The sequence below is a fragment of the Anthonomus grandis genome, chromosome 9 (assembly GCF_022605725.1).
Source record: "Anthonomus grandis grandis chromosome 9, icAntGran1.3, whole genome shotgun sequence".
Classification (NCBI taxonomy): Eukaryota; Metazoa; Arthropoda; class Insecta; order Coleoptera; family Curculionidae; genus Anthonomus; species Anthonomus grandis.
In genome coordinates, this window is record NC_065554.1 from 5849522 (window position 1) to 5873191 (window position 23670).

Genomic DNA, 23670 nt, shown 5'->3' on the forward strand with positions numbered 1-23670 from the left:
TATACAAGGATATTTTCATTTGTGGTATATTTGCACAATTTAGTCAAAAAACGAAGGTTTTTAGCTGAAATTCTAAGGCCTCTTGTAACCCATGGTTTTCGTTTCTTAGTTTTAAGCCTCATTTTAGGAAAGCACTGATTGATCTTATCACACAGAACTTGAAAAAATAAAGTAAGTGAGTCAGAAGCCGTTTCAAGTGCATTCCAATTTACCGAAGCTGTAGCAGCAGAAAAAGCATTGAAATTTCTCCTGCTGAAAATTCTTCCCATATAATGAGATGAAGATAATACAGTATTATATGGCATTTTAGCAAGAATCGCTTCATGGTCGAAAATACCAGATGGGAGTACTGTAGATAAAAAGTCATCAAAATTTGTACAATAGTCAATTGTAGTTGTAGATGAAGAAGTTATTCGTCTGGGAGAAAGAACGTGCATTTTCAAGTCGTGAGAATTTAAAATACTTAAAAGAGAAGTACGTGACAAGGTTTCATCAGTGTAGTTGATATTAAAGTCACCAGCCGATATAGGCATATTTTACTGAGATTTCTCACAGAAGTCACGATACAGCCACACGATTTCGAACTGACAGAAAATTTAATTGCGATCGCAATTATCCACACCAGTGATCCTATCATTGAATCGAGCAGTATGTCAAGTTTCTAGTTCAGCACAGAAATTTTAGACTGAGTTTTATTCCAGATTTTTATGATAATAAGAAAGCTGATAACGTGAATGCACTTTCTCACGATAAAGAAGATGACGAACCCTTTGCTAGTGATAATAATGTCATTTGATCCAGAGTTTTTACCAACTTCGGATTCTCATAATGAGCCAGATGAAATTTCAAGAAAAAGAATTAAAGCTTTAAGGCGGGATTTTAATAACAGCAATAAAAGTACTGATAAAAATGAAAAAACCTATGTAACAGAAAATAGAAAAGAATAACAGAAATAAAAAGTCTTCTGAAGAATTCCTGCAATGCGGAATGAAATGCAAAAATTAAAACATGACTTTTGGAACATTTTGATGTAAATCATCTTCAATTTTTTTTTAAAACTAAGTTGTTATTACTTGAAATAAAGCTTTTCATATGAATATAGAAATTTTATTATAGATTTGTTGAGAAAAACAGTCTAAGTCTATACTTTAGTATGGACCAAATTTTGTTAAATAAATATAAATATACTGTTTCGTAAATTATAGCCCTATATCAACATAATATAAATAAATCTATGTTACTAGTTATTGACGAATAAGGATTAATATAACTATAATTTAATTAACTTATACATGCGCGTGAAATATGTCTAAAAGCTTATTTGCTCATTTCTCAAAACAATGATTTTTCACTTAGGCAGTTTTACATTGAAACTACAGATTTATAAAGTGCCTTAACCCTTAATAAAACCATGCTGATGTCTGTAAAAACCTCACACAAATACAAAAAAAAATTATTTGCTTAAAAACAGCTCTCTCAAGAACCTTTGAGACCGAACTTAGTAGAGAGGTAGAGCGATATTTATCAAACAACATTCTCTATCACATTTTTTAACAAAGGAATGAGTCGTCGCTATCTTAAAAATTCTCGGGAAGGTGCCCGACGCAAGAGACATACTTATGTAGCAAAGGAGTGAATCGGTATTTAATTCTAATGCAAATTTAATAATATTGGTGGAAATACCATCTAAACCAAAAGCATGTGATTTTTTTAGATGTGATTAAAACATCAAATATATTTACTGGTGAGAAAAACATTTCAACAAGCCTTATTATTGTGTCGAAATAAAAGTCGATTATTAGCATATTGGTTTAAGTACAGATGTTGAGGAGCATTTACAAAAAAACTATTAAGGCCATTACATAATTCACCGTAATAGTAATAATTATATAATTTCACAAGATACTAAAAAAATTTGTCTTGATTTATTTTTCAAAGATTTTGAAATAATATTTAGCACCGTTTTAATTTTATTTGTCGACTTATTATATAGCAAATCATTCTGCATCCTCTTTGCGCTTTGAACAACCTTTTTGCATTCCCTCTTATACTTTTTATAATAATTGTTAAAGAAGTTATTATATGCCTAAATTACATATTTTATTATATAAAAATGTTCAATTATGACTCGAGATAGGTTAGGTATGTCTCGGATAAGCCAAGGTTTTTTTCATTTTTATTATACGAAATTTTCTTCAAGAGAAAATCGCTATTTTTATATGTAATTAAAATATTACCATAAACTTAAAATACACTATACTACCCTTTCAGTTTTATGCACTAAAATCGCTGTCTATTTAATAAAGAAGAAAAAGTACTACACTTTTTTACTAACAAACGTTTGTAACCAAACTTAATAATTTTATTTAATAATTTTAAGTTTCACCATCTGAGAAGAATAGTCAGATAGGGCAATAAAATCTACTTAGATATACTTGACTATATCAGCGATCAGCGTTAGAGCTTGTCTACCTAAGGAAAGGTACACCATCTGTTTCAAAGCTGCGCCAAGTTTTGTCCCCTAATAACGCGCGATTAGCGACAGTAGCGCGCCTTTTTTGAATTTAATTTCATTTAATTTAAAGGCACAGAACACAAATATAAGAATTAACGCAACGGCACTCTTTATATGCAAATCGAGGCGATCGATACCGTTGCTTTGGCAGTGGCGTAAACAAATTTACTGCGCAACCGAGCCGAAAAACACGTGCTGTACCTTTCCTTAAGCCGGCCTCACACGACTGGTGTACTTGACAAGTACACCAATACTGGTATACTTGGCAAGTATCTCAGCTCAACACACCAATACATAAGCCATGGCGTTCACACGACGTGTGCATTGTTTGTTGATGTTGCTGCTAAATGTTGGTGGTAGTTGATGTAGGTGTTATATGAGTGTCGGCCATCATGAATAGAGTTTATTCTGAAAATATCGTAGCTGCTGCAGCGTTTGTGGTTATGAGTGGGTGTTATTTAAAATTAAAAAAAAAAACAAATTAAGAAGAGAAGATGGTGGATGGTATCTTTAAATAGAAGTCGAAAAAGGTAAGTAGTTACGTAAAAGGTACCACTACTTTATTAAAAAAGTTTTATTTAACTGATTTGACCGCCTGAATGTTGTCAGCATATACGAGTACGTATATACAGGGTGATAATTTGAAAACTTGAAATGGCCATATCTTAGGAACAAAAAACTAAATAAAAAAAAGGCTGAAATACCATAATATCTTAGGAACAAAAAAAAGGTTGAAAACACTTTCTGTAAGATAAAGGGCGAAGAAAAATAAGCATATTATCTCGTCCCTATCTACAGCACCTTAGACAGGGTGAGATACACCCCTAAAATCTTAAACAGAAAGAGGGTCGAGTGATACATCATATTAAAGGTCTTTCAATTTTCTTTCCAAAAATACCATCAAACTTCAAATCCGTCTTGCCATTCCCAAAAGAACAGCTGTTAAAATTAGCCCATTTTTAATCTTTTAGAGATCATAGAGCAAAATCTGTTTAAAATAGAGCAAAATGGATTTCACATTTCTGTCTTAACTTTCACTATCTATCTGGTGACGCTAATTGGACAACCTGTCAGTTGTCATTTTTTTTGACAATTGACAGGTTCTCAAATTAGCGTCACCAGATAGATATTAAGAAGTTAAGATAGGTTAAATTAGGTTAAATTAACCTAAAAAATTTTCCCCTCAAAAATAAATTTGACGTGTTTTTTTTTCAAATTTTTTATATTTTATACGGGGGCTTTAAGTTTTCAAATTGACACCCTGTATGTGTATCGTTGCCAGTCAACAATAATATTGTTTTAATTTGTTTTGTTGCAGATATAGTGCCACAGACATGCTACAGGACCTAAAACAAAAACCTTCAGGCCTATTTCAAAATTTCTGTAGAATTGTCTTCTATTGATTTTCAATATCTGTAAAATAAAATCGGTCCTCTGATAAAGAAAACTGATACCAATATGAGAAAGGCAATTCCGATTTAAGAAAGGTTTGCTGTCGCACTTCGATATTTTGCAACTGGCTATAGTTTCAAAAGTCTGTCTTATTTATTCAAATTCTCAGCACAAATAGTGTCCAAGTGTGTTTTTGAAGTATGCGATGCTCTAATTATTATTCTTAAAGGTCAAATAAAGGTAAGTACTTACATAATATTTTGGAAATATCTTTATTTAATCTTAAGTAAAAATACAGACATAGGAAATTACATCATTGAAAATTTTATAACTGCTTAAATAGCATGAGTTTTCTCTATATGTATACTAAAAGTTTAATGATAAATGTGTTGTTGTTATTCACATTTTTGCATAATGTATATTCTCCTATATCCCCGAATAAAAAGGTTTACCCGGTATATTTTACATAAATCAATACTTTTTTTCTGAATAATATCAAAACCTAAACATAAAAAGTAACTGACTACCCAACTATAAAGGTGAAAATTGCGGTACCGGAATGAAAGTACCAGGTTGTCCATTCTAAGATTTAGCAGGCTCCATGGTTGTAATTGATGGTGATGCAGCTTGATACTGATTTTCGTACTGATTAGGGCTTGGTTGCAAGATGTTCTGCCCTGGAGATGGCTGAGAGGTATAGGAATTTGCAGGTGATGAATAGTTTACTGCCGAAACAGGGTACGCATGCTGTTGATTGCCATAGGAAGGATATTGTTCAGGAGTTATATTATTACAACGAGATAAATTGTGAGATCGCTGATCCATATGTCTCATAGTAGCACGAAATAGCAAATTATCAATCTCATTCATAGCTATCGCTCTTTCCACTTCATCCAACGCTTCTAACTTCTGAGCGACCAACTGCCCAAACAGCGACGTTTGGCTGATTGTTGGCTTTTTGCTACTTACAGAAGTTTTTAAAATTCTATATGCTTCATCCATACGCTCTTGTACTACATCCACTGCTTTTCTTTTGCGATTTTCTTTATATGCCAGTGACTTGAATTGTTTTTTTGTGGAATAATTGCTTGGATCTTCCTCTGCATTTGCACTACCAGTATCTGTGGGAATGTTGATTTCCGTACTTGCATCCCCAAATACGTCCTGAGAGGCTTCCTCTAAGATTTTATTTTCATCGTCTGCTGTTACATCCAACTCCTAAAAAAATTATATTTTTTTACGTTTGTTGCAGATGTCAAAAACTTCACAAGAATGGAAACAAATAGCAGAACAGTTTGATGCAAAATGAAATTTTCCCCACTGTCTAGGCGCTCTAGACGGGAAACATATAGTAATCCAATAAAAAGTGGATCAGAATACTACAATTACAAAGGCACTTTCAGTGTAGTTTTAATGGCACTGATTGATGATAATTATTGTTTCTCATTTGTGGATATTGGATGTCAGGGTCGTATAAGTGACGGTGGTGTGTTTCGCAATACCGTTTTATTTAAGAAACTTGAAGAAAATTCTTTAAAGATTCCTGAAGACGAACCACTGTCTAATTACACAGAAACCTATTTTCCGTATGTTTTCGTTGCAGACGATGCCTTTGCTATAGGTCCGCATATATTAAAATCATATAAAGGACTTTATGAAAAAGGAAGTGATTAAAGAATCTTTAATTACCGTCTGTCACGTGCTCGACGCGTTGTTGAGAATGTATTCGGAATAGTGCCTTCGGTCTTTCGAGTTTTCAGACGACTTATGCTACTTGAACCAGAAAAAGTTTCAAAAATAGCTATGACATGTGTGTTGCTTCACAATTTTTTAAGAAGAAGTAAGGATTCTGCTCCATTATACGTACCAGCTGGTATTTTCGATACAGAGAAAGATGGTCAAATTACACTTGGTACGTGGCGGCAAGATCAGCAAGCCATCTCATCTTTTTTACCACTTCATAATATACCAAGGAAACCAGGACGTCAAGCAGAGGAAAAAAGGAAATCATTTTGTAGTTATTTTAAATCTACCGGAAAGGTTCCCTGGCAGGATGATTATTGTTAAGTAATACCAATTTATAACTAATATAAATATTCAATTATTAAATTAATCATTCAAAGCATACTATACCGGGTGTTCATTTAGTACTCCTTTCTTATTAGTTCGCCCCTCCATTCTCATAAAAATAAGCATCTTTTAGTTTCACCCTCTTGCCACCTTCTTCCCAACATAACAAAATATAATACATAACATGCAAACTCAAATACCAATTTCCATCAGTATAACTTCATAAATGAAAAACTTTCTATATAAAATTTCATCCCCCATTACACCCCCTTAATGCACCACTGTACCCCTGACATAAAAAAAATAAAATCGTAATTTTTATTTCAAATGAACTGCTTAAATACAAATTGTCATAAGTATACCTTCAAAATATGCCACAATATGCTATTTACAAACACAGATTAGAAGTAGTACAAAACAATTTCTTAAGATATCTTAATTTTAAATCTACAGGAACCTACAGTCGAGATGTTAGTACATCTTTTCTTCGAAAAGAATATAACTTTTCTTCATTAGAAACTCGTCGTGAACAAAACGATATTTTTTTTTCTGTTTAAGTTGTTAAATAATATTTTGGATTCACCGAGCATATTATCTAATGTAGGTAGAAATGCTCCATTAAATAGAATTGTTAATTCCTATAATATGAAATATGCAAATATTGATATGTTTACTTTGTCATTTAATGGATTTAAACGTAATGCAAGGTCTTTGTATGAAATTTTATAGGATACTAAAACTATATCTTATGCAACTATTGTTAGTTAGTACACTGTATATTGTATATCTTGTAGAAATTTGTGGACATCTGTTTGGACCCTGGGTCTGTCGATGTTCCGTTTGTTGATTAAATAAATAAATAAATAAAATAAAATAAATAAAGAACTTTCTATATAAAATTTTATCCCCCATCACACGCCCTTAATGCACCCCTGACATAAAAAAAATTTAAACCGTAATTTTTATTTCAAATGAACTGCTTAAATACAAATTTTCATAAGTATATCTTCATAAATAAAGAACTGTATATAAACTTTCATCTCCAATTACACCCCTTTAATGCAGCCCTGACATAAAAAAAATTAAAACCGTATTTTTTTTTAAATGAATTACTCAGATACCTACCAATTTTCAAGGGGAAGGAAGTAACTACTCAATATACACGCTATGTATTATCAAAACTAATTTAAACTATTTATAACATTTAAATAATAAAACGCAAATAATAAATTTATGCTTACCTCTGTGTTTTGAGTATTTCGAGGTTTACAGATTCCCTGTAAAAAACCAGCCATTTTCTCGTAAGCAAACCAAGTTGATTTGTAAACTTCATCTGCACCGCTACCTGTTCCTGATGAAGCTTTAACTTTATTTAATAAAGGACGGAATGTTGACATCAAAGATTCTGTTTTCTTTTTTAGCTCTTTAATTGAACATTCAATACTTATTTTGTCTTGGATTCTTTTCCAAGCATCATTAACTGCATTGCGGGTTTTATGTTCTGAATGTTTTACGTGACATATAACGAATTCGTTTTCCTATAAATCCAAAAACTCTAATAATACTTCGTTTGACCACTCCATTTTCAAATGTCAAACGCAAAAAAGAATCCAGTTTCTAGACCTACACACCTACTCCCTACAACATTAGAATACACACTATTTAGTATGACGACGCCGAAAGGCACAGGCATACTACAGCTCGTGTGAGCGCAACCACAAGTATAGAAATGCATGGACTGGTCAAGTGTACCAATAATGGTAATCCTTTTGACTGGCGATAATTTTACCGACAGACGGCGGGACTCTGACCAGTTCTCACCAGTCACCAATAATTGTACAAGTAAACCACTCACACGACATGGAAAGTGTTCGCCAGTGACAAATATTGGCCAAGTATACCAGTCGTGTGAGGCCGGCTTTAGCTAGGCAAAGTCTACTACAAATATAATTTATAGCGGAATCTTGTAGGAACATCAATACGGTACGTAATACTGTTAGGTGCTATTATATCCAAAAGTTCATTGCTGTAAACAGAATGTTCCAGAAAGTAAGGTTTAAGTCATCGCATAACACAACTCCTCTATTTCTACTAGTTTTAACATTTGATTCTAAGAATTTCTAAAGCCCATCAAATAAGATGGACTGCTAGAATATCGTTTTCTTTCTAAGACGAAACTAAACTAAAATATTTTTATTGTATTAGATTAATTAGCCTTATAATAATTTTGATAACTACAACTTTTCAAATTCAATTACTACAACATATCTGGTTATTGTTATTCGCTGAAATTGAATTAAAAAATGTAATTTCTTCTCTGATTATTGCGTGTTTCGTACAATTTTTTTCGAAAAGAAGTAAATTTATACTAGAATAATATCCACATTTTATTTGAATGTGAGAATCACTTTTTCAGAAAAATTTTAAAGAGCAAAAACAAGCTTATAATTAGTAATTGAATTTGGCTTAGATAAGGAATCATTAAGGTTAACCAAACATACCTTTTAGGACAGACCTTTTGAAATTGTTGGCACTTATGCCGACCTCTGTATATAGACTTTACTTGCAACAGTTAAACTAGAAACTGTCTCAGGATCAACAATAGATTATTTATATTCTATTTATTATTGAAACAAAATTCTTTGCTCTTTATACTGTTTGAAAATATACATCACGTTACCTGTGATAACTATTTATAAATATAAAAAATTACATTTTTGAAAACATAATGATTTTATCAAATGAAACATTTATATTAACTTACCTAAGCACCAGCAATATAAGTTACTCTTAGTAACACCTTCAAAAAATTGAATAATCAATTACAAATTTATACCTAAGATAGTATAATAATGAATTGTGCATTTATTGCTCTTTGTATAGTATATAAGATATGACAAAGAATGAACGAATCTTAAAAATTATGTAAATATTTTGATTTTTCATCCAAAATTAAATGACACATTAATGCTTTTACTAAATTAATAACCAAACATACGATTTAAAATAAAAACTTAAATTAAAATTAAATAAACAAATCACTGCATTTGTTGTCATCATTCAAGTACAATTTGAAGGGTCTTTTGTAAATGCCTTATCGAACTAAGAAAATAAACAAACTCTAGTAATTTTAAATTATTGAAAAAACTTGATTTAAATTCGCTTTTATCGTTTTGAAAAAAACCTAGATAAAATATGTTGTATAATATAAAAGCCTGTTTTTGCCACATTTTCATATGCAGTTATAAGAGTAAGCGGTAAAGCAAAAGGTAAGCAACTATATAGCCATATTTATTGTACATACATATATCTTTATTTATGTATTAAAAAATTAGTATTTAGTTTGCCTCTAAAATAGTTGTATTGTATGTAGTGATGTTAATAAGCAAATTTTTTTATTAAATAAATATTTTTATCTTGATTTTGGAATAAATTTAAATTTTAGATGCCAAATATAATTTTAAACATACATCTAATATAGAGAAGAATATGAGGATTATTTTGTCCATATATTACTATTAATAGTATTCATTATATTCTAGGTGAATGTTAATATTTATTTCAAATTATCTGTAAGCCGATTATGTCAAATAAAATGTGGGCCATATTAGGAATGATGATTTACTCGGTAATCATCGTTAACGCCAATATGCAACAGTGGAACGAATTTAAAGTAAGTCTTAAAAGTAAGGTTGTTTGCAAAAGTTGTCATTTTTCTTTAAACTGAAGATAAAGCATGGCAAAACCTATGTAACGCCAGCTGAAGAAGTCCGTCGCTATGACATTTTTAAATCCAACCTTAAATCTATTGAAGAACATAACGCCAAATATGAAAAGGGTGAAGCTACTTGGTACCAGGCAGTAAATCATATGTCAGATTGGACCGATGAGGAGTTTAATCAACTTGTTGGAGTTCTACCCTATGAACATATCAAAAACGAAAACTATCACATACCTTCAGGAGTAAGAGTTCCTAGTTCTATTGATTGGAGAGATAAGGGAGTTGTTAACGAGGTACAGCAGCAGGGATCGTGTGGATCTTGTTGGACCTTTACTGTTGTAAGTAGCAATAAAACAAATATATCAATAAATCTATCACATGATTTCTTTCAAACTTTCTATTTCTATGAATCTAGTAATAGACATACAGGGAGTTTTATATAGAGAGGGTATGCCTTCGACAAATATATTACGGCACTTAGGATTCTCACAGCAACGATGAATACTAACAGAATATATAAAACTTGTAGGGAGCGCTACTTTATTGTCATTTTTGTTTCTCATATTATGAATATTCTCTGCAGGCTTATGGCTGTGAGATGCCTAAAACGCGTCTTATTTTATGTTTTTTGCGATGCGAATTTAATAAATATTTTTTAATCAAAATGGACAGCAAAAAGTTATAAATAATAGGATTGTTTAAATGCAAATAACTCATTAAATATTGATTGAATAAAAAAAAATGTTATTAAAAAATATTGCTTCCAAAAAAAAATTAGTAACATATTATATATCGAACTTCGCAATGAGTTTCAATTTACAATCGCTTAAATTAAATACATAAGAAATAACTGCATAATGGCTATTGCATGTATGTAGCTCCCAGGATAGTTATGTTTCTGTCAATCTAATGAATTAAATGAGTGCAGTAATATATATATTGGCAATCCTACCTAGCTTAAAAAATTAAATAAAAAATTTTTCAGTCCTTTGCAAGAAATTCGACACTGACGATTGTCGGACACTTAGTAATGTAATTTTGGAAATATAATATAGGATTATACGTGTTTTTTCCTATACTAGGAATCTTCTTGTGTATTGACTAATAAAAAAAAATACTAGTTACAAGTCCAGGATAAAAATTAAAAGTTTATATCATAGGTTGCAGACAAGTTATTACATAAAATTATTTTTAAAAAACTAGACTGTTTTTTTATGTTTAATTCAAAAGTTTATTTCTTGTTTTTTAACAAAATCAAAAAAATAGTTTTTGAGCATTATCATTTATTTATAAAGTATTGATAAATTTTAGTCTACATAAATTATTTTATTATCTTTAAAAATGAGGTGAATATGTGACTTACTATGACGGGTCCATCAGGAGATTTATATGCACAACTGCCTCTGGCAGCCCACTGTTTTGACATTTTCAATTTCGTGTGACTTACTAGCATTACAAATTTGACATACGCTGGTTCTTAGCAATTTTTTTGAGAAAAGTCGAACAAAATTTAGCACAATAACAGCCATTCAATAATCTTCTTTAGTAATCGGATAAATAATATTATTCTTTTTAACATCGGACAACAGTTCGGAGGTTGATAGACCATCAAATATTGGAAAACCTTATAATAGGCTGTGACGCCAATGCTCACCACACTATCTGGGGAAGCACTGGAACAAACAAACGAGGCAAATCATTATTAAATTACTGTGCTGCCTCCGGTCTAAATATACTTAATGTGGGGGAGGAACCGACCTTCGTCAACATACTCCGCAGAGAAGTAATTGATCTAACCATTGGCAAGGGACGCATCTGCGACCTCGTTTAAAAATGGCATGTATCTGACGAACCAAGTTTGTCGGATCACAGGTACATAAGATTCGATCTAGAATCGATGGACACAAATCCGGAGACGTACAGGAACGCCAGGAAAACGGACTGGGACCTCTTCAATGAGATACTAGGACGCGAACTGGAAAACTGTCCAACGGAGGCAAAAGACAATGTAGAGCTCGAAGTGCTGACAGAGTCAGTCACTGAGGCTATTAAAATTGCTTTTGAAAAACTCATGTCCACTAAGCAAACCACGTCAAGCAGGGAACACCTCATGGTGGAACCAAGAATTGGGCGAGCTAAGGAAGACAGTAAGAAAGCTTTTTAACAGAGCCAAAAGAACTGGCGAGTGGAATCTATACAGACAACACTTAACCAGGTACAATGATGCTATAAAAAGAGCAAAGAAAGAAGGGTGGAGGAAGCTATGCCGGGACCTAACAGAGACACCAGCATATGCTAGACTCCACAAGGCAATATCCAAAGGGCCACGACAAACCCTAGGCTCTTGTCTAAAACCCGATGGAGAATATACGACAACCGAGGAAGAAACGCTTGGCTTAATGCTGAACACGCACTTTCCGGGATCGAAAATTCTCCACCAACCAGAACATACCCAGGACCCAACTCCTATCATTCCGAACAGGGGCAAAAGGGAACACTGGGAACTAGCGAAAAAGGTAGTAACCTACGAGAAGGTTAAATGGGCGATAAATTCCTTCAAACCATTTAAATCTCCCGGAATGGATGGCATAATGCCAGTCATGCTACAGCGGGGTAGCGAACTGCTGCTGCCTGCACTATGTAAAATAATGCGGGCAAGTCTAGCCACGGCGCATATACCAGAGAGTTGGAGGGAAGCAAAAGTAGTATTTCTACCAAAGACGGGACGCGACTCCTATGCGAAACCTAAATCCTTCCGACCAATCTGCCTTACATCATTCCTCCTAAAAACAGAGGAAAAGCTCATAGAAAGGCATATCAGGGACAATGTATTACGGGTCAACCCTCTACATCGACACCAGTATGCCGACCAAACAGGTAAATCTTGTGAATCAGCGATTCACGAGATAACCCAGAGGGTCGAACAATCTCTGAACAACAAAGAGATCGCCCAAATGCTAAATCATAGGAAAGTAGCAGCAAATCTCAACAGCACAACGGTTAAGGCCAAAGTGTGCAGGGGAACACCGCAAGGGGGCGTACTGTCACCGCTGCTGTGGAACCTTGTATCGGACAGCTTGCTGATACGACTGGAGAGGCAGGTTATCCTTGCTATAGGATATGCTGACGATATAGTCATCCTTACACGAGGGGGTAGTCAGGCTTATGTATTCGAAAAAATGCAAAGAGCCCTGACTACTGTCGAGCACTGGTGTGAGGAAGAACAACTAAGGGTAAATCCCACAAAAACTACTCTGGTTTCCTTTACCAAAAGAAGGAAACTAGAGCCCATTAGAAACATAAAATTTTATGGAGAAAATCTGCGACTTGAAGACGAGGTCAAATATCTAGGTATAACCCTGGATAAAAAACTCAGCTTCAAGAAATATGTAATCCAGGCTACAAATAAAGCCACGAAAACTCTTATGTACTGCAAGAGAATGTTCGGTAGATCATGGGGACTGTCACCAAAAATGGTACATTGGATGTACACGACAATGGTTAGACCCATCATTACATACGCAGCACCTATATGGTGGCATGCGGCAGAAAAGAGGACTGTAATACAGATACTCAACAAAACACAACCAATAGCATGTCTGGGCATAACAGGAGCGATGTCAACAACGCCGACTGCTGCCCTAGAGAACCTGATAGGACTAAGCCCGCTACACTTAGTGGTACGGGCTGAAGCTATAACGGGGGCGAAAAGACTGCTGTCAAATGGCGCAACAATCCTATCGAAAGATGGGCACAATGCCCTATTTGACAAGATCCAAGGTCACATACCTAGAGAAACCTTTTATCATTAAAGAAAAAAGGGGACCACTGGACGCAGAAGCGAACAGGCTCAGGCAAAGAGGTTACTCAGTATGGCACATGGCAACCAAACGATCCAAGATCGGGGTAGCTGTGGGCATGGTGGAGGACGAACAACAGGGCAGACAACTTATGCTAAACCTGGGCCTCGAAACAACAAATTTACAGGCAAGCATAATAGGAATTCAAACCTGTGTCCAACTGATGAGAGAAGGGCTGCCAAGAGGCAAAACCTTCGCAATTTTCACAGGAGACCAGGCTGCGACACTTGCACTACAACAGTTCGAGACTAAGTCAAGGACTGTACAAAGCTGCTGGGAGGATCTCAGGAACCTCGCCGAAGCGCAAAATAGGCCAGAGATAATCCTAGCAGAGAATATGGGCAACAACAAGGCTGCAAGAAGGGCTATCCAACTTGCAACCCAGGGAGCCAGCAACAGCCTGGCAGGCCCTGAACCAACATGTTATGTCAGCGATAAGACCTGGAAGAGGGAAATCGGCAACTGGCTAACAAACCAGAACAAATTCTACTGGGAGCAGCTGCCAAAGATGGCACAATCCAAACAACTTATAGGCAGCCCACCCTTCAAGAAGGGTAAGAACATACTGGGCCTCTCCAGACAACAACTGCGAAGGGTCGCAGGGCTACTTACAGGCCATGCACCCAGCAGGAAACACCTGCATACGCTAGGGAAATCAGTTACCTCGCTATGTAGGGGATGCAATGAGGAGGACGAAACAACTCTTCACATACTGTGCTTCTGTGAAGCATTTAATCAAACCAGGGCAACATTCCTGGGGGAAGAGAAACCCGCACCAGAGGGTATAAGAAATCTACCACTGGGCACAATCCTGGACTTCCTTGAAGCTACAGAATTGAACCTGTGGGACTAAACATATGGGACACAATAGGACTGCTTCTTAGCAGACCGCAGTGTAGGGAGCCACAAGGCACCACCCAGCGGTGGAGTTTTAGTGGGTATAGGACGAAACAGACTCGACACTGAGTCCCACACTACTGGGGGCGGCGCCGCGTAACCAGTGTTCATAAAGAATTTCTCCACCCACCCAAAAAAAAAAAAAAAAAACATCGGACATTAATTCATGTGGCTTGATTGTCATTTACAGGAAAACACGTCTTTTAAGAATAAATTTTTCCATTTTGCTGTTAGCTTTTTTATATATTTTTTAAGATTCTAAACATCCTCTATGTAAGTCTGATAAAATAAGATTGGGTGGTTTTAATGTTTTTCGCAAACCTATATATGTAAGAAATAAATTAAAAAGTGGTGATTTTTTTGGTGATACAAGTTCTATTTTCGTACAACATTACAAAACACTGCCTTAAATTTTAAATAAAATTTAATATCTAAGGTTTGTACATTACAGCATCGATTAACTGATCGATGTTTTATATCGTAGATTTTAACATATATACTCGTAGAGTTTAAAAATTGTATTTTTTTTATTTTAAATCTAATTGCAAAAAGGTAAGAATACTTTAATATTTATTAACTTAATTTCGCTTGCAAATAGCTCACATATACACCAAATAATTAAATTTATAATTATTAAAAATTCTCCATGCCGCCACCATGAGACGGAGAATTATCCATGCTCCGCACGTCTTTAACAGTAATGTATTTTCGGATGGTTGCCAGGTTTCGAATCTACCAAACAGTTTTTTACTGCAAAACCTTAAATAATTATGAAAATTAGCACAAAAATCGTGATTTACCTTAACTGAAAAATAACTGACCTGTGACTAAGAAGATGGTGAGTCGCGGCGCTTAAAAAACCACTCTGTAGCACAATGACCTTTCTTTACAATAAACGCAAAATTAATTAGCATCCTATAAGCCCTTTTCCAATTAAGATTGTCACTAAGATTTCGTTTGGCAGGATAAAGACTGGATAATGTATGTCTAAACTCATCACAAGTCTCAATAGTTTCCAAGAGGAAAACCACTTCTTGGTTTCTCCAAACAGTACGCTGAACCCTAACTAATAGCACATGACTAGAATAATTAAAAGTTTCTCTCAACTTCTTCCTTTTATTTCACTATTTGACAGAACTGTCGTTACTTTGATTGGGTTTAAAACAAGGCACCTCGAAAGATGTTTATTACCGCACTGTGGCATCTCTTAAGTCCTTGATAGAATCGGTCAAAATTTTTGCGAATTCCTCTATTATAACTGGTACAATTACATAAGATTAAAAAAGTTCCTTTTTTAGTTCAGGAATATGACCGCTTGCAAAAGACACACCCGTCACAAATAAAGTCGCGAATACTATCCCACTTCTGATATAAGAAATGATATAAAAATCGGTAATTTTAAATACTAATACTATTTTCGTAATTTACAAAAATTATGTCAACAAATAAGGAAAATTCGATAACTATATAATGATTCTCGAGGGTTCGGTGTGTTGCTCAGTCAATACCACTTGAAACCTCTCTGCCGTTTCTTTTTCAGATTCAAGCTGCTCGTTTAGACCTTAATTCATGCTCCAGTGTCCTCGTAAATTCTAAATTATTGGTAGTTTATTAGGGTATCCAATTAGTATCAGGTATCAGGCTAGGTTGTTTGTCTCCTAGGATAAGGTGTTGTGGTTTGCCTTAATTTTGACATATACAGAGTGTCCTATTTGCTATGTGTGACTACTGCTGCTTCTGGAGACACGAGAGCCCTTAAATTTAAAAAAAAATTGGTAATTTTGATGCTTATTATAAATCTTTTTACGGCGTTGCAAAATGTTTATTAGTTCGTGAATTACATGGTGATTTATAAAAAACGCTAAATTTTATTTAAATTATTATCTTCAAAACTATTGGTTTTAAAAATTTACTTTTAATTACAAAGTTTTATAGTTTTAGGTTTTTTAATCTTCTAAATATAAATTTCCGTGTGGGACACACACTCTGATTTTCTAATTCCCGCAATATTAGTGGTTCAATAGACCTTTATAGCGTTTCAGCATACAAGTCGCCATTTAAATTAGTGTAAATATTGGTCCTATAATTCCATTTCCCAATATACCAACAAACATTAATTTTCTGGGGGTACTGGCTATGCTCTTCTCTAAATACATGTGGATTCTTCTCATTCCGATAACGACAGTTTTGCTTATTAACATGTTTCAATAAAAGGTAATTCATCACTAAAACAAATATTATTAACTAGTCATGGTTTTCCGTAATTCTATCTGTTATTATTTCAGAAAACGGGATTCTTCTGTGAGGGTCGTCGTCACCAAGTTCTTCCTGTATTTGGCGTTTATAGCTGTAAAATTTATGAAATTTAAATACCTTTCTTATTGATTCCCGAGTTGCTATAGCTGCTTGACAAGTTAAATTCATTGCAAAAGTGATTCAGAATTTTAATTTATGCTTTTCATCGACTAGTCTCAGTTGATTTCTCTTTTTATTCGTGGCAGAACCAGTTTCTTTAAATTTAGCTACTAGTTGGCGAACATACTCCGGGCTGTCCTTCATAAACAGATGAATTTTTTGAAATGTGGCTTTCTATGGTATTATTGGAAAGCATTTTTCAAGAGCCTGAAGATGGTATATCACTTAACTCCCCTTTCTATTTAAGATATTATGAGTGTATCTCACCTTGTTTAGGAAGTGGCTCAGAGTTTCTTTTTTCAGTTTTTTATTACTAAGTAAGTTGGGTGAAGTTTTATGTTTTTTCTTTTTTTTTATTATTTCAATCAAAGTCATTATAAATCCAGTAGTGCAAAGTATAAGTGAATACTTTACTCACCAAGGTAGAATGAGTTGAATTTGTTGGTGCTCAATTTTTGATGCCACAGTAATGTTTTAATATGGGTATAATAATACCTACAGGAATTGCATCATTAGATATATAATCTTTAAATTTATTGACTATAGATAAACGACTATTTACATTTATCTATATTAACAACAAAAAGTTTTTAACTGTTTTCGTCGTTTTTTTTTGTCACTAAACGTGGTCAGAGGCTTTGCAAAAATATTACTGGGTAAAGTAGTAGAATTGATTAAAGCATTTGTGCAAAAGTGATTTTTTTGCAACATCTGTAAAATGAATGTCATTCAATAAAAGTGGTTTTTAAGTACAGCAAGTCCAAATCTATGTATATGGTCCAAAAATTAAACGGGACTCATTTAGGGTTTACATTATATGTCCTCTCTTTTCGAGTTTAATTTAAAAAGTAGTGGTTTTTCTTTAAAAAAATTACCCTAACTTGTAAATACCCTGTCGGCAAATTATATTGCAGAAATATTGCGGGAATATAACATCTGCAATATTGCGCCTTGCAGTAATATTTTAATGCATGCCTTTTTCATTGCATCCGCAACATTGCTGAAACATTATAGCAATATTTCATGGGGTAGGTTACTGTAATATTGTATTAATATTTGTGCTGTATTGTAGTAATACTCACGTAATATTACTTATCTCTTTCATTTATATTGCTGCAATATTTATATTAAATTTATATTGAATTTGCAATATCGATAAAATATAACAAAATTAATATTCCATTCTTATTAATAATATTATTGATAAAAGGTAATGAATAACTTAAAGGATATAATATTATACATTGAGATGAAGTTATTTATTATAAGAGCGTAAAACATACAGGAATTTGTGTTTGATAAATATATATATATATATATTTATATATTTATATATATATATATAAATATATGTCCATATATGTTAAGCACACATCATCTTTAAGAATACTTGAGAAAATCAATTGTGTTCGTATGTATGATGGTACTAGTTATAGCTGTAATGAATTTTGCATGTAAAGAAGATAAAAATGTTGTAATTGGCAAAGAATTGGAAGTTTTACCAAAGTATATAGATTTGAACTTGTCAACCAATTTTGTTAGACTGTGGTTTTACATAGTTTATACGAACTTGGCAGTTTTAAATCTTCTGATCTTGGTATCGACGTATGTAAATAAAGTAAAGAAATGCATTTATGGTCCTGCGAAAGTGTACAATGTAAAATTTTAAAACTACTTTACAGTAATAAAACTTACGTAACTTTTCCCACTCTTTACATAGCGAGCATGAATTAAGTTGTATGAGTGCCAATTAGAATATTATCAATTAGTATAGGAATAAAGTTTATAAATTCTGTAATATAAGTAATTGCGTTTTTTGTTAAATATGTATGTTTATCTACATACCTGGATAATAATAAATAATTATACTATTCATATATTTCGATTATTAGTATTATATTTCATTAAAACCAACTAAATAAACATTTGTTTGCAAAATTTAGCAGATACCTGTTAAATTTATCAGCTATTTAATCAATTATTAAATATCTTACTTAAGCAATATGGCTGCAATATTTCACATCGCATTTCAGTGATATATATTGCATTTGTGACGGTTATTAAATATTGCAAAAGTATTGCACGTGCAACATAGGTGCAAATAAAGTTAACAGTATATACACAATATTGCAGATGAAATATTAAAATATGAATTGAAATGAATATTTGTTAAATTTTTGGCTAATTGGCATGCGTCTTGAGAAGACAAAGGTTGGAAATATCCTTCAATAAACAACAATCGATCATATTATCATACTATTTTGGGCTCAATTTGTTTGTTTTTTTTATGAGTTTATTTGTTAAATTCCAAAGATATGATGAGGTTAAAAATTATTTTGTGGGAATTTTACCCAAGTATGCTATGAAAGTAAATGTTCCTGACAGTTTGTCAAAGTTTTCATGCATTTGGTTCATTTTGACTGCTTGTCGAATAATTATGGGTGATTATAATTTAAACGAAAGAGTTGAAGTAGTGCGGCTAGTTGGCAATGGAGCTACAACATTTCGTGAAGCTGCGGCGGAATTTAACAGGAGACATCCTGGTAAAAACATCCACCATTCAACAATACCCAGAATAAACTACGGGTTTGATCAGTCGGGTTCAGTAGGCGGAGTACGTCCTCATTTACATCGAAAAATAACAAGAAGCCTTTCAAGCCTATATTCCTTCACACTTTGGAACACGGGGATGAAGAACGCAGGATGGAATATTGTTTGTAGTTACAAGACGAGTATTTAGCTAACCCTATATTTTTGAAAAATATTTTATACACCGATGAGGCAACATTTACTACAAACGGCATTGTGTCATCTCAAAATAGTAGAATGTGGAGTAACGTAAATCCCCATTGGGTGATACAATGTAAAAGGCAGTATTCGCAGAAAATTAACGTATGGTGCGGTATCTTGAACGAACGTATAATCGGGCCGTATTTCTTTATTGAAAATCTAAATTGACTTAATTTTCTTCGATTCCTGGAAGGTGATTTTAGTGACGTAATCGACGATTTGCCGTTAGCCGAAACAAGAAACTTACACATACAATTTGACGGTGCGCCTATCCACAATGCAGTGGTAGTGCGGAATTGGCTAAATGAAAATTATTCGAATCGATGGATAGGACGAAACAGTTCATTAATTCAGTGGCCAGCACGTTCCCCGACCTTTGTCCCTTACATTTTTTCTTTTGGGAACCCTTAAGAACAAAGTGTACAAATCAAGACCGCAAACTCTACATGATCTTTGTGAGCGCATTAGAAAAGAGTGTAATGAAATAAGCAGGGTACAGTTAAGAAGGGTGGTAGTAAACAACAGAAGACGCATAGAAAAATTTATAAGAATTAATGGAGGACATATTGAAGGAACTAATATTTAGTTTTGTGGCATTAATTTTTAAATTTGAGTGTTAGCAAAGATAAAATACTAGTAGTATTATTATCTTTGGTGTTTCTTAAGGTAATTTTTTAAGGTAAGTATTTTCAGTCTTTGCTGCTTAGTCTACATTACATTATTAAGTAATAAAAAGAAAAAAATTTTAAATGAAGTTGTATTATTGTGAAGCCTAAAATAGTATGATAATATGATCGATTGTTGTTTATTGAAGGATATTTCCCACCTTTGTCTTCTCAAGACGCATGCCAATTAGCCAAAAATTTAACAAATATTCGTATTTGATTAAGAATGTTATTGCGCCTTTTAAAAATTTGACTCTAATTTATTTCAACACCCTATATACTATCATAACCAAATTTGGTACACTTATGTTTTAAGTGGTCCTGAACAATAATCCAGTACCATTTTTCAAAAATAAATATCCCTAACACTATACTTCTCGATTTTCACTTCAAATTTGAATTTGATAGTAGGCCATGGCCTGCTTTCTATGTCATTTTTGACCATATATCTAACAAAAATAAGTTTTTGAAAATTGGTCAAGAAACAAACATTTTAGAGGGATGGCTAACCCTTAAGTGGGACACACTGTATGTGCATTATTAACTTTGCAATTTATGTGCAATATTGCATTTGCTATGTTATTTTTGCAATAAACATGTAATATTATATTTGTTATATTTTAAATGCAATGTTACTGTAATGTTGTGACAATATTGCAGAAGTAATATATAAAAAGAATTATTGCTGCAATATTTCTGCAATATAACATGATAAAAGGTAATAAATGTATAATAGGTTTCATAGATCAAAATGATATATAGGTATAGAATATATAAAGTCTATGAGGGAATTCGGCTAAAATATTGTCAAGATAACGGTACTTTTGGTTAGGTAGTTTTTCCTATATGGAAATCTTTATCCTATCCTTATACTCTGGTTGTATTTTCTTTTACAAATTTTCAGAATAGGTATCCTTATACAAATAGTTACCTCTATTTTAATTACATAATATCATTATCGACTTTAGTATAATGTCAAATTTTTATATTTTTCCTGCATATACATATATATAGTTTTCTCACAATCGATGCAATTCCTGGAGATTTGCCCTGGATTCATAAAATAACCCCTTTGTATATAAGAAGTATACAAAGCATAGAAATTTAAATTTAATATAATATTTCTTTAATATTTATTCATTAATTATTACTTAAGCTGTTATTGAAATTTTATTGTGTTTTGTATTTTTATATCAATCTACCCTCAAAAAATTAATATTAAAATTCAAATTTTAAACTGTATTAATACATTTATTAAAAACCATTTAAGGCATTAAACTTTGCATGACTAAATTTTAGTCAGAAATTTTTATATATTAATAGTTTGACCATAAGTTGAAACATATTAAGATACAATATTTGCTTTTATTACATACCAAAATAATAATAATTAATAAAATAATAATTTAACTACAAAATTTTAAACATAGCAGTTAGCCTAATAACAGGTCATTTTTATCACTTTGTATTTTAGCTGTACCTTTATTGGAATCATCGTTTACAATAGACTAATTAGAATTACTTATTATTTAAGAGAGTTATTAGAAAGATGTAAATTTTTTTCTTAATGTTTTTCTTAATTTCTTAAATTGAATTCTTATGGAATAACTACAAAAAGTGTGCTAATGTGTGCTAACAATAACATATACAATAACAATAACAAGTATTTTTAAAATAATATAATCATAAATACATACATTTCCAATAAACGTACGAATTCTTAGAACTTCCAAGCGTCGTACCTATTATTTTACAAGAAAGAACTTGCTTTTTTATAGGTTACTTTATCTTAACATTTTTTCACAAGATCACAAGATCTTTATAATATATTGTCTTCGCAATTATATTTTCTATGAATTAGCCACGTATTTATTTTTTTTACTCTTCTTGAAAAATAGTTTAAGAACTAAGAGGACTCTAATTCAATATATCTATGTCTACCTTTAAATATATCAACCTTTTAATTTCAAAGACAATATTACAACTTACAATAACTTAGTAAAATTATGCCCTTATGTCCTGTCTTCTTTCAATTTTATTACTTATCATTTGCCTTCTTTACATAGGTTACAAATAATAATAATATCAGTTTAACTAGTGAAATTTTTTAATGATACAAAGACTCGGAAAGCTTGATACTGAAACAATCTATCAGATTGATTTATTTTTAACATTTAAATTTCATAAGATATTAAATTGTTAATAAATTATTATGTGAAATTTAACAAACTAAAAATATGTTTTTTTAATCTCTTTTAGGCTGGAACAATAGAAGGAATGTATGGAATAAAAACAGGAAAACTAGTAAAACTTTCTGAGCAAAACCTTTTAGACTGCGCGACTATTGAAAACGGATATTACTGTTTTGGTTGTACTGGTGGGATCCCTGAGTCGGCTTTACAATATGTTCAGGACAACGGAATTGCATACTATGACGATTACCCTTATGAAGGAGAAGTAAATACTTGCAGGAACAAATCCTCCGTTCTCAATATTTCTGGCTACACATCTGTAGCTGATAACAACGAAACAGATCTGCTTGACGCTGTTGGAAATGTTGGTCCTGTAGCTGTAGCTATAAATCATTATCTTATTAAAAATTATGCCGGTGGGATCTTCCAGGATCAGGATTGCTCTAAAAGTGTAACACATGGTGTTTTGGCCATTGGCTACGGATCAGAAAATGAAACTGATTATTGGTTAATTAAAAACTCTTGGGGAACAACTTGGGGAATATCTGGATACATGAAAATGATCAGAGGGCAAAATATGTGTGGAATAGCTTCCCAGGCTTGTTATGCTAACATCTAAATCTAATTAAAAAATTAGGTTTTTATACTATTTTATATTAATATGCTTGGTAATTTTATGCAAAATGGTAAATAAATAAATGGATATTATTAGTTAAAGAATATTTTATTTTTGCAAGACTTAAAGTAATATAGAATTATATTTGCTTCGAAATCATCGAAGTTATAGATAGACCGGCAAGAATATCTGGACCTAGAATTGATATTATTACTATATTTATTATGGATAATTCAGCCCCTCTAAAATTGGAATTTTTTTCTGCTGATAATTTATCGTGCATTAAGCTTAGCGTTGCTATGGTTTACTCAGTATTAAAGACTGTGAGTTTAAAGATATATAATTTCCTCCTTTAACATTAAGAACTTACTACTGTTAAACCTAATTTACCAGAGATAACCTTTTGGTATGTTATGGTATGATAGTACGTTAGCCGTATATCGAACGGAGCATTTTTATAAATATTGGGTAGCTATCGTGACAGATAATGCTGTATCGATCTAAAATATTTTGAATCGCTGATTTAGCACTTCAGCG

General features: G+C 32.6%; 1 protein-coding gene across 1 annotated transcript; it reads left to right on the forward strand.

Moving 5' to 3' along the window:
- Nucleotides 1-9184: 9184 nt before the first annotated feature.
- Nucleotides 9185-23237, forward strand: LOC126740655 (procathepsin L-like). Its single transcript, XM_050446773.1, has 4 exons — nt 9185-9246; nt 9520-9650; nt 9707-10036; nt 22585-23237. The coding sequence occupies exons 2-4, from the start codon at nt 9561-9563 to the stop codon at nt 23134-23136; spliced, it is 972 nt and encodes a 323-aa protein (XP_050302730.1). The 5' UTR covers nt 9185-9246; nt 9520-9560; the 3' UTR covers nt 23137-23237.
- Nucleotides 23238-23670: the final 433 nt, after the last annotated feature.

Coding starts and splice junctions, on each gene's coding strand:
- LOC126740655 (XM_050446773.1), top strand. CDS start 9,561: ATGTCAAATAAAATGTGGGCCATATTAGGAATGATGATTTACTCGGTA. Junction 9,651..9,706: donor AACAGTGGAACGAATTTAAA/GTAAGTCTTAAA, acceptor TTTAAACTGAAG/ATAAAGCATGGCAAAACCTA. Junction 10,037..22,584: donor CTTGTTGGACCTTTACTGTT/GTAAGTAGCAAT, acceptor AATCTCTTTTAG/GCTGGAACAATAGAAGGAAT.